General features: G+C 42.3%; 1 protein-coding gene across 1 annotated transcript in view; it reads left to right on the top strand.

Annotated features, from left to right (window-relative positions):
- Zswim6 (zinc finger SWIM-type containing 6) overlaps window positions 1-13,683 on the top strand; it is a 171,101-nt gene extending 157,418 nt beyond the window's left edge. The window contains exons 10-14 of the mRNA XM_051172422.1: window positions 4,064-4,199; window positions 7,060-7,217; window positions 7,861-8,024; window positions 9,589-9,670; window positions 11,001-13,683. Coding sequence (XP_051028379.1) covers window positions 4,064-4,199; window positions 7,060-7,217; window positions 7,861-8,024; window positions 9,589-9,670; window positions 11,001-11,863 — 1,403 coding nt within the window. The 3' untranslated portion in view covers window positions 11,864-13,683. The remainder of the gene's footprint in view (window positions 1-4,063; window positions 4,200-7,059; window positions 7,218-7,860; window positions 8,025-9,588; window positions 9,671-11,000) is intronic.
- The last annotated feature ends 3,860 nt before the right edge of the window (window positions 13,684-17,543 follow it).

A 17,543-nucleotide genomic window follows, 5' to 3' on the forward strand; every position in this document is an offset into this window, starting at 1 on the left:
TCACTTGCTTTGTAATGGGCTATTTTTATTCAGGCTGTATTGTTCCTGAGGTAATGCAATGTTGATACTTAGGGAACTGTTATTGGTACCCATGTTCCTGTGTGCTTGGCCAAGTAAATAATAAGGTGGGAACTGTGCAGCACTCCTGTAGCTTTATTGCCTCTACAGGACACGTGGCCTCTTAGCATCATGTGCAGTTGCCAACAAAGAAAGCTACAGCAGTGGTTTCTCCTGTTCTGTCGTAATGTCACAGCGTTCGTTAGGCAGAGCTTCACCAAGGAAAGGCTTCATAGACTATAAAAAGCACAGGCCAATTTTCTTGATTTTTGTAAGATCTAGGATTAAAGATCCTAAACTTACCTTTGGGCTGGCACTGTTGTTGAGATATGTTTCCTGAGAAAGGTAAGTGTAATAAGTATAACTTAGTGTGTGCAAACTTAGTTCTTATTGATAGACATTGCTTCTCTTGGAGATGTGTACTGTGATCATGGATTTTCCTATGATAGGCTAGTATTGATATTTTACATCATGGACTGCTACACACTTTAGAGAATTTACTATTTTTAAATCTCTTTAATTTGTGCAAAACTAAAGATCTATTTAAGAGATTTTTTTCAACTATATTATACATTTAAAAGGGAAATATTCTTAAAGTAAGCCTTAATATGACTCCTCACCTTGGGGGAGGAATCCCATTTTAAATTTTGAAGTATTCTCTAGTTCATCATTGCTGACTGTTATTTATTTATTAATATACAGAGATAAAAGGCCTGGCCTGGCTATTTTCAAGACTATTCCTGATTGTGTAACTGCTTTTTTATTTTTTAGTAGTTTCCTTCCACATAATCCCTTTTGGTGTATAAGCAACATCATTGGCCACAAGTGTCTTTTCAGTGTAGTCATGGTTTGTCCTGACTTTGATTGCTTTTATATATGAAAGAGGACTTGCAGTTTTTCCAGCTGATAGTGTGTGCTGTCCTTATCATATGTCTCTCTGTGTTTGTTATTCAACATTTGGGGGGTTTTAGGGGGTTGGTTTTGTTTGTTTGATTTTTTTAAACTTAGTTGTTAATTAGTTCACTCTTACCAAACTTTTGTTTTTTTATAAGTGCCCTATCTAAGGAGAGGCTCTGACTTACCTCTGCCCACGCCCCCTGCCTTGTCCCTCTAGTGCCCAAGAGTAGCCAGTATAGGACTGGAGCAGTCACAAGGCGGCAGGGCGCTATTTCTACACATGCTAAACATAACAAGAGTATTGAGTTGATTACATGAGCTCATGGAATCCTCCATGTGTTCCTGTTCTTACAGAGTCAGGGATTTGCTCACAGAGCTACACGCCTGGGAAGAGTAACTACTATCTTGTTGCCGAGTGTGACTTCCCTGGCCACGGCACTGGTTGCTTTGTGCCAAGGGTCAGGGCTTTATTATTTAGTGCACATGAATTCAGGGATTATTGTCACCGTCAGTACTTGTTGAGTGTGCATTTGGCTCTCTCTGAATAGTAAAAAGGTAACTTAGTGCTTTAAAGGGAACCGTTGAAAGGGGATGGAGGAGTGAGGAACAAGGGTAGTCTGCAGGGTAGATGGCTGTAATTTGTCGTGAAGTAGAATGGAGCTGGGTGGTTGAGTCACCTGGGTGCTATGCCAGCATGAGATAGGCAGGTCATATAGGCAGTAGGCATTTATTTCTTTCTCACAGTGTTTTGGAAATTCACAGAGACTGGAATTCAAGGCCAAGGTGTTGGCCAGTTCTGTTTCTCAAGAGGGCTGTGTTCCTGGTGTGACTTACTCGACAAAGATAGAACAATCTATTTGGCCTCCCCTTTTTCTCTCTCTCCTTCAACTTCTCCCAGATCCCTGCCCCACTTTTCTACCCACCCAACTTTGTGTCGTCTTTAACAACAACAACAACAACAATTCGTGCTGCTCATATATGCTCTTGGATGCATTGCCTTCCGTTGGAGCATGGTGAACCTACCAGGAGCCACACCCTGCAAGAAACAGACTCTCCCTCTCCCAGCAGCTGCGAGCTGCTAATAGCCTTTCAGTCAGGGCTGGAACTCATACCACTCTTCTCTCCCTTCCTCCGTGCTGGAATTGCATCTGGCTTGAGCTTCCCAAGTTGCTGTCATAGCTGCTGTGAGTTCTCATGCGCAGCTAGCTGCTGTGTCCAGAAAGCTGTGTCTTTGTATCGTCACTGCCTCTGGCTCTGTCTTTCTGCCCCATCTTCCACAGTGGCCCCTAATTCTTAGCAGGAAGGGGATGATATATATGTCCATTTAGGGCTGATCATTGCAGTCCTTTGCTTCCCTCAGTTTGACCAGCTGTGGGTCTCTCTTAATTGCCACCCACTTCAAAAAGAAGCTTCTGTGGTGAGGGCTGAATGATGCACTAACCTGTGGTTGTAATGATGTCATTGGGAGTTGATTAATATCAGGCCCACTTAGTAGAGTAATAATAGTAGGCTCTTGCCCGGGGCCATGACCCTGTCTAGGCACAGGCTCTCAGACCCAGATTTGGGTTTCAACTTGTGGAGCATGCCTTAAATGTAATCAGAAAGTGGTTGTTTACTCCCATGACATTTGTGCCACAGTTGGACCAGTGGCTGAGCACATTTTGCCCAGCTAGTTATTATTATAGCTTGAAGAGTTCATAGCCGAGGCCCTGCTCTAGGACCTCATTTAAGTGTGTGTTTTCATAGAATCAATCTGTGTCTCAACATATGTTCACATTGGGATAGGAGTTTTAGTATATGAGTTTGGAGATTAATACACATTTAGTTCATCACAGTGACTTCAGTAATGTAACTTGCTTTGTGAACAAAGGGTACATGTCTAACAGTATATCTGCTTTTGACAAATACTGTATTACTAACCATTTTGAGATGTCTTAGGAAGATTAGTATTTTTGACAAAGTTAGAATTTTGGCATTGGTCATGGTTTAAGATTAAAATATGAAATTTTTATGATTTTCAAAATATTTAAGTAGTGAATAACTTAAAAATACTAATCTGAACATTTTATTACAAAATTACTTTTAGATCTTTCTAGAATGTATCATGTTCCTACCCAAAAATGAGTTCAGTAAGCTTGTCTCACCATTTCTTCAGAACTGCATTTCTTGCGTTCTAAATTCTTTTACAGACTGGTTTTTCTCATGGAAAACAAATGTATTGTGTCCTCTGAGTAGTAGTGTCATGGCTCATAATTCTAGAAATCATGAAACAAATGTTACCCAAAGGTGACATGGAAAGCAATTTATTAAACACTTCACAGTAACTAAACCTAAGTGCTGAGTGGTAGAACTAACCACTGTAGTTCCTTTCAAATCTGAAGTCTGTGCTTCCTCAGAGAGAAGCATTTGGGGAGCACACAGGGGACCAGTGCTGCCACTGCACCTGTCAGAATTTACTAAGAAATGAGTTTTGACAACTTAAATGTGATTTTGCTTTCAAAATTGGCCTGCTGGAGCCCAGAAGAATACATTTCCATTATTCTAATGTTTTCCTTTTGCTTACACTGAATACCAAATGGGTAACTTATTAATCACTTTATGGAATTACCATTTCTGCTTATTAGAAACAGTAGTGTACTGAGACTGTGCTTGAGGGCTCAGCGTCCTCCCACATGTGAGACTGAGCTCTTTTCTGGACGTGGTGTATCTGTCCTGGTCATGACGGGAGGCGCCATAGTTAAGCAGTTTTCTGTGTTTCCATATCTGGATGCTCAGTTAGCATGTACTGAGAAAGAACTTTCTAATTCTAGTAAGGAGTGTGCTTCAGATGGCCTCTTTGTGGGAGGGGCTTGTGGCGGGTGAGCTCTGACCCTCGGGTCCCTGGTTCTTGCCTTGGCAGTGAAACACTATGGGACTGCGTCACGTGATGCCTCTACTGGGTTCTGTGCCCTCAGGGGCCTTTGACTAAGAATCGCTTTCCTTTCTGCTGTTACTTAGTTCGGGTCTTAACTTGATAAGCTATGAATTTACGTAAAGAATTTTAAAATCTGTGTAAGCAGTGTTAAGACTGTTCTTTTGGAATGTAACCTATGGGTGTTCTCTTCCACAGCTGGACCATATAGTGGTTTAGGTGAAATAATCCATCGGGAGAGTGTTCCAATGCACACATTTGCCAAGTATCTCTTCACCTCTCTCCTACCTCATGATGCTGAATTGGCATACAAAATTGCACTGCGAGCAATGCGGTACGTATCCACAGCCCAGCCCAGCAGAGGCAGTCCACGTTCCCCGCTGGGAGAAGTGGCCATTAGCTGACCTCATGTGCAGTCCTGCTTCTTACAGGCACCAGAGAAGCTAAAGATACTAGTTTAGCTTCCTGGGTTGTTGTGAGGCGGTCTGTCTGCTATGAGGCGGTCTGTCTATTGTGAGGCGGTCTGTCTATTGTGAGGCGGTCTGTCTGCTGTGAGGCGGTCTGTCTGCTGTGAGGCGGCCTGTCTGCTGTGAGGCGGCCTGTCTGCTGTGAGGCGGCCTGTCTGCTGTGAGGTGGTCTGTCTGCTGTGTTTTGTTTTGCTTTAAAGTAAGAGGAAAGTCCTTTTCTTAACTGCTGTTAGACTATGGCCACCATAGTCTTTTCTCTTCGTGGTAGAATTTGGAAGTAAAATAACAACTTTAGAACAATTTAATCACAGGATGACAATTTAACTCTTCCTGAATGATCAGTTGTTTTTAAAAAAAAGAATTTAATTTTTAAAAACATGGATAAATAACAAATACCTTAGAGTAAGTTATCATATTAAGGAAAACCTTTGTACTGTGTGTGGGAACATTGCAGTGCCAGTCCTGGAAGGCCTGCGTTACCAGGGCACATCAGTGCACAGCTGGAGGCCATCTGTGTCTCATGTTAAAGAAGTCCATGTTAGGCATCTCTCAAAATCTGCTCGCCTCAGCTCCACTGCTCCCATCTCCTCGCCATTTTCAGTCATGGCAGAGAAAATGGTCTTTACCAACTCACTTGCTTATTCTCACTTCCCTTTGAAAAGTTAGTTCACCAAAGAATTGCTTTCATCATGAATGTGCTCACGGTGGGCACTTTTTGTTGTGCTCCTAAGAGCCTATTTTTAAATCTTGTATGTAACCTATTCAACTTGAAGAGGCTGAGGGGAACACCTGCCATTCTCAAAGCAGTAGCCTTTTCCCTTTTTGCTTTTTTTTAGTGAATAAATCACTCTTGTGTTTTTAATGGAAAGTTCAGATTGTATATTATAATAGTAGACAAAAGGCAAGCCCTGTATATGTCTAAAGCTTGAGTATGTTTGATCCTATAAGAAACTTTTTATCCTTGTCTGTAATTGATAGAAGATTGGCACATGAATCCTTGCCTAAGAATTACCAGTTCTCCAAAGTCACTCTCCCATCTTTCTTATATTTGTGTAAGTACCATGTGCTAATCAGCATTGCCATTGCAGGGTTTGGGAGTGAGAGGGGGCAGGGAGTGGGGGAGAGAATGAGTGAGTGTGTGTGTGTGTGTGCGCGCGCGCGTGCGCACGCACCTATCTGTGTGACAGAGTGTTCAGGGCTGTTATGTAATTTCACATGCACTTTTGACCACAGCAGACATCAATGATTTATTAGAGGAACCTTCTAGTACTCTGTTGATCTTTAAGTTGCCAAAAAGTAAATCAATAACTAACATGAGCAATAGTTTCCCCCATAAAACTGCTTCATACCATTTGAACTATATTTTAGAGCACACTTTCCTGAGCGCGTTTAAATTCCCATGTTGAGAAGCTGAAAGTCTTCGAGGGGGCAGATGTTCATCTGTACGCTAACTCTAATCCTAAGATTTCTACCTGGAAGAAAATGTCATGATGCCACCAGGTCCTGTTGCTGCTCCCACTGTAAAGCTGAAGGGTGAAGTGGCAGCATTGTTCCTGTGTGGGTCCGATGACGTGAGAGAGTCCGGGGTCCTGGTGAATGCCTGGAATAATAGCCAGGGGTACGAGCAGGCACTGCCCTCTGCTCCACTCTCTCTTACCTACTCTTGGCATGCGCTGCCCAGAAGGCCTCTCATGCCTGGGGCATAGATAAAGCACCAGAACATTCCAGGATAGCCAAGAAACGTGGAAGGAAAAGGGAGCTGTAGCTGCATGCTTGCCTCCTAGACTTGAAGGAGACGGTGGGGGAAGGGCAGCTTCTGTATCTACTTTCTCATCTTCCTCAGACTCTTGACTACTTTCCGCTCCAGCAGCTGCAGAGAACATCTGGCTAGGGAGTGAGGCACTCTTGAGCCCTTTCAAGAGCTGAGTAACAACCCTGCCAAATCCTTACCTCTTCAGCTTCTACCTCGCCACACTTTCTAACGCTAACATCTCTTTGACCCTGGATAAAAACAGTGAGTGAGCCATAGACTTTTCTGAGCAGGCCTGGGGCCAGCATCACTCTCTGACTCTACTGACTCTCAGGGCTCTTATTCCACAGTCCCTAATCCTAGTGGACTGGGGGGAGCCTGTGTGTTGATGATTCTCAAGGCATTGTTCCAGTTAGCGCTACTCTGCTGATTGCTTTGGTACTTACTATTAGAAGAAATCACCAATGTGATTTGTTTTCAATAAACAATTGTCAACATAGATTGAAGTCAGAAATCATTCTAAATTCACATTCAGTTCTGTTCAGCCTCTACTTGATAGAACACAGGCTAACTTCAGATTCTTGGGGTCATCGGAATGAATTCTCTTAGAACTTACAAGTGTATAAAAAGGAGGCCCTTGTTTTCCTTCCCATTATGTTTTAACAAGATTTTTATCTGCCCCTGCCTGTTTCAGTTTCAGTCTTAAATGTCCATTTTATTCTTTTTTTGTAATGAGTAATGAGATTTAAAAAAAATACATGGAGATCTTGTTTCGTAATTGTTGTGTCTGGATTTCCCTGAATGCCATGCAGTTTTCTCAGTGCTGCAGGAAGTGAGCTGTGAACTCAAACCTCAAACAGCGTCCATCTCCATAAGCGTCTGCCTTCGATGCTGGCCACCTCTGGCCAGTCACGGTAGCCAGGGCAGTGGACAAACTGCGCCTCAGCGACTGACTCTTACTTACCTTCTCCTTGCAGGTTACTAGTATTGGAATCTACTGCTCCAACAGGAGACCTCACCCGCCCCCACCACATTGCATCAGTCGTTCCCAACCGATACCCTCGTTGGTTCACTTTGAGCCACATTGAATCCCAGCAGTGTGAGCTGGCGTCCACCATGCTAACTGCAGCCAAAGGTAGTGTGATATCCGAAGCCCTCATCTCTTTATTGGTTTACACTCTTTCCTTTTCCTTCAGAAAACCCTCTTTATTGTTGTTTCTAAATCAAAGTTTCCACATAGTATTACTATCAAATAAATTTCAAAAAAAATTTAAAGATATTAGCGTCATATTTTACTCCTAAGGCAAATGGGTGCTACTCATTTTAGCTTGGCATTGCCTTATTTGCCTATATCATGTTACGTATTGTATAACACACACCCCCATGGGGGAAAACATTAAATTGTTGAGATTTAGAAACAGAACACAGTATTTGTTGTCCTTGGAATATTCACCATAATGCAGAAGCAGAAGCTCGGAGTGCCCCTTGTTCTCCTGTGTTGGTTGGTCCCCGCTCATATGTACCTGTAGTCATTGAGGGTATGTCTAGGCCTCTAGGCCGATCTCCAAGTGAAGATGAGATACAGTGATTATGGGATTGTTTGGTTACACTATCTGTGCCAGCTACGAGCATCCCAAGTGAAATGAACGTGTGATTTTGTTTTGTGCCCTTCTGTCCTCTGTGCATGCCCCTGCGTGTGGCTGCATGGCTTTTCTCTGCTTATGTTGCTTTGCCTACATTTGACTCAGTCTGATTTGCTTTTCCCTTGTTCGTTGCAGGCGATGTTCGGAGGCTAGAGACAGTATTAGAATCCATCCAGAAAAACATCCACTCCTCCTCACACATCTTCAAGCTTGCCCAAGATGCATTTAAAATAGCAACTCTTATGGACAGTTTGCCAGACATCACTCTTTTGAAGGTGTCTCTGGAGCTGGGCCTGCAGGTACGACTAGCCCTTCTTAGGGCACGACTGCTGCTACTCAGCCCTCGTCGAACCGTTTTCATTTTAGTTGTTTAGTGACTCCTTGGAGTTCGCTTGTGTTGGACTTTGAGGCAGCACTGTCTTTTAGAGCTCAGCCAGGTTTTAGTCTGGGCTATGTCAACCACACAGTTAGAATCCTCATATGTGTTCCTCAAGTTTAAAGACACTTTTTTCTGACGTATAGCTTTAACAATCCTATTCCTCTTGCAAATAAATGGAGAAATACAGAGATTTAAGTGAAACTAGTGTGTGCAGTAGGGAGGGTTGACTTTTCAGAGGCAATATGATTTGTTACTGATGTTTGCATCGGACAGTTCTAGCTCCATTTTATAACACCAAGAAAACTGGGTAAAGTCAGGGCCAGTCAGCCTGGTTCTAATTTCAGATTGCTGCAGAACAGCAGCAGGGGCATTTGGAGCCCACCACACAGGTGATGTCCTCTTCCTTACAGTTCATGCACGGAATGCTGTTAAAAACAGAAACCAAAGCCTGTTTGACTTCCTTCATGAAACCTGTGCTAACATTTGTGTTCTTGTTCATTAAAAAGGAGTTAGATCCTACCCAAAGCATAGGAATTAGACTGCCCTGATTAGATTATCGACTTGTTTTCTAAGTTATCGATCCTTCCTCTCAGTGATATATTAATGATGTTTAATGCAGTGGAAAATTCATGTGCCACTATAACATGAGGTGTGTTGTGTAAGCAAAAACTCAGGAATTGCTTTTAAATATGGCTTAGAATTTCTTTTCTTAAACATAAAATATTGTCATTTGGCTGATTTTGTCATAAGTTGCCTTATCTTTGGGGATGTGATGCAGAAAGAAACATTTATGTGATTTCTCTGCACTTTTGGAATGCTGGGTAAAGGCAGATTGGTGAAAGCTCACCCTTGCCTCATACTTTCTAGAACCCAAGCACCCCATGTGCCCTCTCTAGGGCTTTAGGGTACTAAGTGTACTGGATATTTTTATGAACATGAGGAGGTGGATGAAGTTCATCTTAGAAACTCAGAATAGAATGCAGGAAGGGGAGAAATCAGCAGTGATGCCAAAGGTAGTTTTTTTTTTCTCTAAATCTGAGGTGACTGTCATAGTCAGTTATTGAAGGAGTGGGCTACATCTTTACCCACACTTGTCTTTTTTTTTAATGAATTTATAAGAAACCTCAGAAACCCAGTCCTAGAATACTAATGCTAGGAAGAAGATGGATCAAACTCTGCTTAGTTTTTCAACCTCACCCTTTGAGTCACACAAGAAAAGACATTGAAGCCCTTCCTGGGATGCTACATGGGGCTAACGGACCCCTGAAGTACTGAGTGGGCTTCTTACTTCCCAGGCCAGGCAAGACCAGCTGGAGGAAGCCAAGGACAGTTCCAAACAGACATGTAGATCTAAACTCCAATTCAAGTGCTTTCCAGCCCCTTGCAATAGAATCTACCTGGTAGTTTACCCTGTGGGATGAGTTGGATTTTCCCCCATTGACATAAAACTATCTTTAAAACATTTGGCCGCCCTGCTCTCACAGGTTATGCGAATGACACTGTCAACCCTCAACTGGCGACGGCGAGAGATGGTGCGGTGGCTGGTGACATGTGCTACTGAAGTTGGTAGGTAACTTTTGGAGGAAAAGCCTCGTGGTGGGGTTTCATCTCACAGTGTGAGAAACCTCTTCCCTTCCAGCACACACCAGGCTTCCCTGCTCTGCTCCAAGCTCCATCCTTCAGTTACACCCAGATCCGAAACTGTCACGGTGGGCAGCTGCAGGCTCTTGTTTTCAATGGAGGGAATCAGTAAATAAGCAGAATGTCTCAGTTCCTTTAGCCACCCCATTGCTCTGAGGTTTCTCTTCATCTGAGTAGAAGGGAGAGGATGCTCTTTCTGTGATTTGGATGGACTTTGAAGAATGTGAGAAATGCAGCTGGCCATAAGAGAATCCTCTGACTGTCCGTCACCTGGGCCCTATAGGGCCCTCGAAGCCCATGGTTTCCCCTGTGCAGGATTTAAAAAAACAAACAAACAACAAAATGGTTCTGCCACAGAAAGAACACAGCACAGAAGATAGTGGCTGGCTGTAGAAACTGGGCTGGTTAAACTTTCTTCCTGTTCGCATCACAAAAGGAAGCACCCCTCTCCCTGGGAAGACACTGCCCTGAGTGCCATGAGCCTGACAGGAGACACTGGCAAATACCCTGACTGACTTTTCACTCGTGTGGAACATTTTATTTTGGCAAGCATGAATTTGATCTCAGCATAAAAGTCATCTCTAGATTATTAAAGTACTCTGTTGCTGAAACAATATAAAGGTAATGTGGCTTTCAGAACTGCCCACGCCTCTGCCCCTGCAGCAGGGTAGACACTACTCTGTGTAGGTGAGAGATCTGTGTACAGGTGGCTTAAGACTTTCTGTACAGGCCGTTTGCAGCACCTCTGTCATCTGCGGGTCCACATCTGCTCACTTTTTCTCTTGATTGTGGATGATATTTTCTTAATTGTAGGTCTTAAAGTTTCGTGTTGTGTATTTTTTAAACTTAAACATAGCACACTGTGTATATTAAGTCTCTATTTGTGTGAAGGTTGCCCTTTTTTTTTTTTTTTTTGGCCTCCAATTGTATAGTGCATAACTGACAAGAGGCCCCAGTGAGTGAGTACTCATTAGTAAAAAACCATTGTCTGAAATGGCAAGCAGTGCAGTGCAAATACCAGTCACCGAGAGGATTGCCTCTTTATTATAAACTCATGTCCCTTCTGGGCTTCCACAGAATAACAGTGTATGTAACCCTGTCCTAAAAGGCTGCTCCCAGACACATTACCTTTGGATTTCTGGTTTAGCCTGGTTCTATGACAGTTAACAATGCGAGCATCGTTGTAAAAGTACAAACAGAGGCTGTATCCAGACTTGCTGTGGGTAGTGACAGGATTTGTTTGTGTGCCTTGCAGGTGTCTATGCTCTGGACAGCATCATGCAGAGCTGGTTTACGCTCTTTACTCCCACTGAGGCCACAAGTATTGTTGCGACCACTGTGATGTCCAACAGCACCATAGTCCGCCTCCACCTGGACTGCCACCAGCAGGAAAAACTGGCCAGCAGTGCCCGGACCCTGGCATTGCAGTGCGCCATGAAGGACCCGCAGAACTGCGCCCTCTCTGCACTGACCCTCTGTGAAAAGGATCACATAGCTTTTGAGACGGCGTACCAGATTGTCCTCGATGCTGCTACCACCGGCATGAGCTACACACAGCTCTTTACAATAGCGCGGTACATGGAGCACCGCGGGTACCCCATGCGGGCCTACAAGCTGGCCACGCTGGCCATGACCCATCTCAACCTGAGTTACAATCAGGACACACACCCTGCCATTAATGACGTCCTGTGGGCCTGTGCGCTTAGTCACTCCCTTGGTAAGAATGAGCTTGCAGCTATAATACCTCTGGTGGTCAAGAGTGTCAAGTGTGCAACAGTACTGTCAGACATTTTGCGCAGATGCACTCTGACCACTCCTGGCATGGTGGGACTTCATGGAAGGAGGAACTCTGGCAAGCTCATGTCACTGGACAAAGCCCCCTTGAGGCAACTCTTGGATGCCACGATTGGGGCCTATATCAACACAACGCACTCACGGCTCACACACATCAGTCCTCGGCACTATAGTGAGTTTATAGAGTTCCTCAGCAAGGCCCGAGAGACCTTCCTTATGGCACATGATGGACACATTCAGTTTACACAGTTCATTGACAACCTGAAACAAATCTACAAAGGCAAAAAGAAACTGATGATGTTGGTTCGGGAGAGGTTTGGTTGATAGAACTTGTATGAATGGGGTGGGGGTGGGGGCGGGAGGGATGGTTTGTTTTTACTTGAGCCTGCCTTTGTACCCTTTTTAACTTAAAGAACAGAGCCACACCGGTATTATATGTGTATAGTTATATTGCGTTTGCAGACTAAATTGTCATGTTGTGAAAGTTTGTGTGTTTTTAAGTTTTTCCCTTTTTCTTTTGTTTTTAATTCTTTTTTATTGGTTTGTGTGAGAGAGGTTGAAAAGGTTTGGTTTACACTGAGTATATGTTGTCAAGTGGCAGAAGTCCACATAGCTCTCCTGTTTTCTGTATACGTTCACAGCCTCAAAAAAAAAAAAAAAAAAATAATTGAAATGGCTTTAAAAACCAAACAAAACACCTCCATCCTGTGATAAGTACCTCGAATGGATTCAGCTTTACTCCTTTGTAACTCATCTTCACATTTTCAGCATATTTAATAAACCAACAAAAAGAAATACTAATAGTGAAAAGGCTGACCCACGTGGCTTTGCAGTGCTGTTCGTCCAGAAGCATGGCACACGATGCTTGTGCATGTGGAAACTTAGCGACTGTCAACATACATTCTCAGGGATTTATCCAAAAAATTAAAAAAAAAAAAGAATGAGAGCATTTATTGTACTGTATATATATTATAGTATATGTCTGAATATTGAAAATATAACATTAACTAATTTATAAAAAATATTCTATGTAATGCAAAATACTTGAAGCTGCAGTAGCTTGGTTTTAAACAAAAACAAAAAAAAAATGGAGAGAAAACCTATCAGAAGGACTAAAAATGCGCCTTGCTTCGGGGTTGGCTCAGGCAGGGAACTCCATGCTGGGCATCTGTGCAGAGCCACCTTCCGACTGCGTAGTTGGACTGAGGTCTAGCGGGAAGATTCTATACGTATGTATATCTATACGGCCTCTGTATACATATATATATATATATGTATGCACACAGACACCAACAACCACTACACCACACATGCTTGTAACAGGCACTCGACTAAAGAGGGACAATACACAGCCAGAGCAGCAAGCCTTAGCATTAAGAATATACGGTATGCCAGAACTGAGGTTCGTGCCTCCTAGCCTAGGAAACTTAAAATACCCTTTTGACACAGAACGCAAAATGTTTTCCAAAACAATTGACATACTACATTACGCCTTTGCAGTGAGCTAATAAGCCAACGTTTGTGCACAGATAACATTATATATATTATATATCTATTCTGCATAGGTATTTTGACTTTGTGCAGGACAGAAAGTTGTGTAGGTATGACTGTTCTACTTTTTCAGTTCTCTCTCTTTTTTTTAATATATTTTATTTTCTCTAGAATTACTCAAAACAAAAGCAGCCTTCTATCTTGCCTTGTCTTAATGCTTTAAAATAACCAAACTGGAGATCTAACTACCAAACTGTTCATTATATTATTAAAATACCAACCTTGGTTACAGTGTAGTGTCTTTACTTTAGCTGATGGTTCTGTAACCTTGTGCTTTTTAAAGCAACTTTATGTTTTGGTGCAAAAGTTGTCCCGTGTCTCTTGTTCCCTTCATTAGAGAACATGGTAGAGGTATGTTTGTAGGTATTTTTGTTTAGAAGAACTATTTCATGCGCTCCATTTTATTTATTATAATAGGTAAAAAGAAAAAAAAATGGTTGTACTTCATCACTCATGTAAACAAGCTCATGAAGTTGAAAGTAATTAAGATTTGATACACTGATATCAATTTATTTATGTAACTAAATCACTGTTTTATAAACTTGTTAATGATCAACAATTTTTGTTTTGATTAAAATTAGTTTTTTGAAAGTTGATTCTGCCTCCTTTATGGTATATCTCTTGCTACACTTGCATGGGGGGATTTATAATTGGGTGCTACTGCATCCAAGTGTTTAGTAACAGTTATATTCATCCACCAAATATTTATACGCTGTATTCAGGTACCTTCTTAGGCCCTAGAGATGCATAATAATGGTGAACAAAATAGAGCCTGGAGCTTGTTGTCGGCTTGGTAGAGATGGCGGGTATAAGTCAGATGACCTCAAGAATAAAAGCAAGGCAGTAGCTGAATTGTCGTCAGCCACATAGTTCATCCCTGACTAATGACTGTAATCTAGGATGCTAAGTAGTTTGTATGTTTAATAAATGCTAAGGTAGGGTTTTCAAGTGTGTGTGGTTTTAAAGGAAATTACATTGTAAGGGATAAATGCCATCCATGCGGTATAGACATCTGTACTACACTACCTCTATCAAAGATCTGGACAGAAAGGTGGATATGTAGTGGGCATATGCATACATTGGAAAAACCCCACAAAACATACCACTCAGTATACAGATAAGCGCAAAATTTATTGTTTAGCAGCTTGCATAATGGAACAAATAACTCCTTCCCCCAGTGCATGGTGAATAACAGTCCACTCTGTTATAAATTAGCTGTTTTGGATGCCGCCTCCAAGTAAATAGACGCAGTAATTTGTCTTGCAACTGGCCTATTTCTCTTAGCACAGTGTCCTCCAGGTTCATCCATGTTGAAGCATGTGCCAGAAATTCCCCACTTTCTTTTTCTTTTTCTTTTTCTTTTATTTTTCATTTTGGTTTTTTGAGATAGAATTTCTCTGTGTAACCTTGGCTGTTGTGGACTTGCTTTGTAGACCAGGCTTGCGTCAGACTCAGCCTGCCTCTGCCTCCCAAGTGTGAGTGCTGGGATTACACTTCATCCCATCACACAAGATGAACCACATTGTTTACTCATCCACCAGTGGACATTTGGGCTACTTCTTGGCTGCTGTAAACAATGCTGCCTTTAATTGGGGAGATATTTCTTGGAAAGATTTTTTTTTTTTTTTTTTACTGTGGATATAGCTACATACCCAGAAATAGAATTAACAAAATAGGATTTTTTTTGTTGTTGTGAGGATCTACAGTTCTTGGAATACGTTCCCTTTTAAAGTATTTTTAGCTCTTTAACATCTGTTCTTAAAGGTAAATTACAAATGTCAAGAAGTAAAGTCAGTAGGTAGAAGTGAAAATAGATGAATCTGTGGTAATATCAGATGTCCAATTATTGCCTAGAAGAAATAAAACCTATGCAATGGTACAGAATTGCTTCTCTCTCTCTTTTTTTTGGGGGGGGGGGGTAAGCTCATTCATAGTTTTGCATAGCTAATATTGATAAGGGCAAATGCAAGTTTAGGTAAGTACCAGCATATCCCATAATGAAGTAGACTGACAAAAGGAAGCTGTGCCCTCAAAGGAAGAAGATAGGTGTGAAGACTGTTTGTTCAGCACTCCAGCAGACAACCCGGTTTGTGCGCATGCTCTCTCATCTCTAGTGAGTCTGATGGTAGAAGACCACCTGAGACCAAATTGGAATAGCAGGAAGGAGAAACTACAAAGTTGGAGCCTTCTATCTGGTTGGTATCTTCTCTGAGGATGAGAGCTATAGTTTGGGGTTGATGAATGTTTCATGGCCTTCAAATATTAATTATCAACTGAATAAAATCCGCGACGACTGTGGTCCTAGTACAACAAGATGATGAAGGAGAATTGAATTTTTTAAATATTGCTGAAATTTTAATGGGAAATAAATGGTCAGAAGATGGGGAAATAGAAGGAAAAGTCGTTTAACCTGATACGCTTTAGTAAGAGGTGTGTAACCAGGTATAAATATTCACCAATATGGACAATTTCAGTGTAGTTCAGGCAAAAAAGGAAATGTGTTGGGAAAGTTGCGAATGGTCTATTCATTAAGCGTTCTGTTGTATGAGAAGGGAGCTTCTGATACAGGAATAGAGCAAGGCAGTGTGCAGGGCTTGAACCCCACGGGAGATGTGCCAACAGTTTATTGATGGCAAATGTCACAGGGGAAGGGAAAATTATAATTTTAGGAAGACCTGATAGGAGACATGAACAGATGTCTGGGGAAATGAGGGAGTTGGCTATGCAGATGTATGAGGCCTCGTGTTCCATGTGAAGGGAGTGTGGACAATGCTAGACTGTCAGCAAGGGTACTTACAGGATGGCACATTAGGGTGGGTGATGAGATGAGCAGAGCAGGTAGAAGGAGCTGAAGTGGTAGAGACATCCTTTACCTAAAGAGGCTTTTAAGTCGTGGCAAAGTCCTTCATGATTCCAAAAGTAATGAGACCATGATCTGGGAGGAAGCTGAGAAGCCCTTTGATGGCTACATTGTGCTCAGGGGCATAAATCAGGGAGGAGATGAATTAGGAGGCCGGGTACAGACAGACCATGTGAGGTTGGACGTGCTGGGCTCAGTAGAGATGGTGACCAGCAGTTAAAGTCTGTGTGTTGCAGAAAGTTGAGCCGTGTCCTGTTTTTAGATGGCAGTGTGTTAGGAAAAACAAAACAACAACAACAACAAAAACCAGCGATAACTCCCTAGCTTCAATCTTGAGCTGCTGGGAGATGCTTCATCAACTGAAATGGCGAATATGGCAGGGAACAAGTTTCTCAGGAGAACAGGAGTTCACTTTAAAATCTAAGGTTTGTATGGCCCAAGTGCAGCTGTCAGCAGGTAGTTCAAGAAAAAGCTCAGAGCTAGAAAGCATCTCCAAGGTTTGTTTTTAAGTGATGAAGATAATTTGATCCAAAATAAAATCCTAAAAATGTTATTTGCCTAATTCAATTGTTGCTGTGACATTACCCCCACCCCCAACTGGATCTCATGGTCTCGACCTCTAAATGGTAGTTCCCATCATGCACTGGGCCCTCTGAGCTTAGCTTTATCGTCTGCGGTTGACTTTAGTCTTAACATGGCTTCTCCGTATGTGGAAAACATGTTTCTGGTCATCATTGTATCCTCGGGTTAAGTTCCCATTTGGAAGAGGCCACGGAGGCCCTGTTTGGACTGGGTCACGGCAGGTGAATGGGTGCTATTTACTGGGAGATGTGCTTCCTAAAAGCCCAGTCAGCAGCTGTGAAGCCCTTTGTGTCTTGTGTGCCTGCAGCAACCGGAGTTTGAGGAGCCTTAGCAATCGTTTGATTTTTTTTTTCCTCTGTGCTGTTATTTGGCATGGCTTTCATAATTTCTACATTATGAAGAATAATAGTTGCTTAAAATTAAACTAAAGAAACTGTAGGCCCTGCTCCTCGGTTTTTCCTCCACCCTTCTTTCACCCCCAACTTTCTACTGTGAATTTTCAAACCTACAGGAAGGTTGAAAGAGTAACAACGAAACCTGCAGTTCCTTAACAGTCGGTGTGAGCTGCCGTGAGCTTTGGTGACCCACATTTATAGCTCAGGCCTTGGTTCCTGGGTGTGTGAAAAGCTGGCATCTGCTGAAAAGTCACTACTGCAACGTGGGGCATCAAGGTCCAAAGGGAGAAAGAAGAAGACAACTTCTCAGAGCCAAACTGGAGACACCTTCCTATTGGAAGTCGGAAGAACTTTGAAGATTGGAGGAAATAACACTTCTTTTACAAAAATAAAATTGCCCTACATAGATAATATATTAACATTCAGTGAAAAGGGGTTAAAAAAAAAAAAAGGGCTCCATGGATAAGTCCTACCATGAAGTATGGAGAGAACGGGCCTGTTTGGAGGGATTTGCTTTTCCTCCGTGCAATGCTTTTCAATGGGCCGCTACCTTGTAAATATGTTCCTTTGAGAAATACACAATGTCAAGCAGATGAAATATCCTCTAGAACAGTTG

Source organism: Acomys russatus, chromosome 30 (assembly GCF_903995435.1).
Source record: "Acomys russatus chromosome 30, mAcoRus1.1, whole genome shotgun sequence".
In the NCBI taxonomy this organism is placed as follows: Eukaryota; Metazoa; Chordata; class Mammalia; order Rodentia; family Muridae; genus Acomys; species Acomys russatus.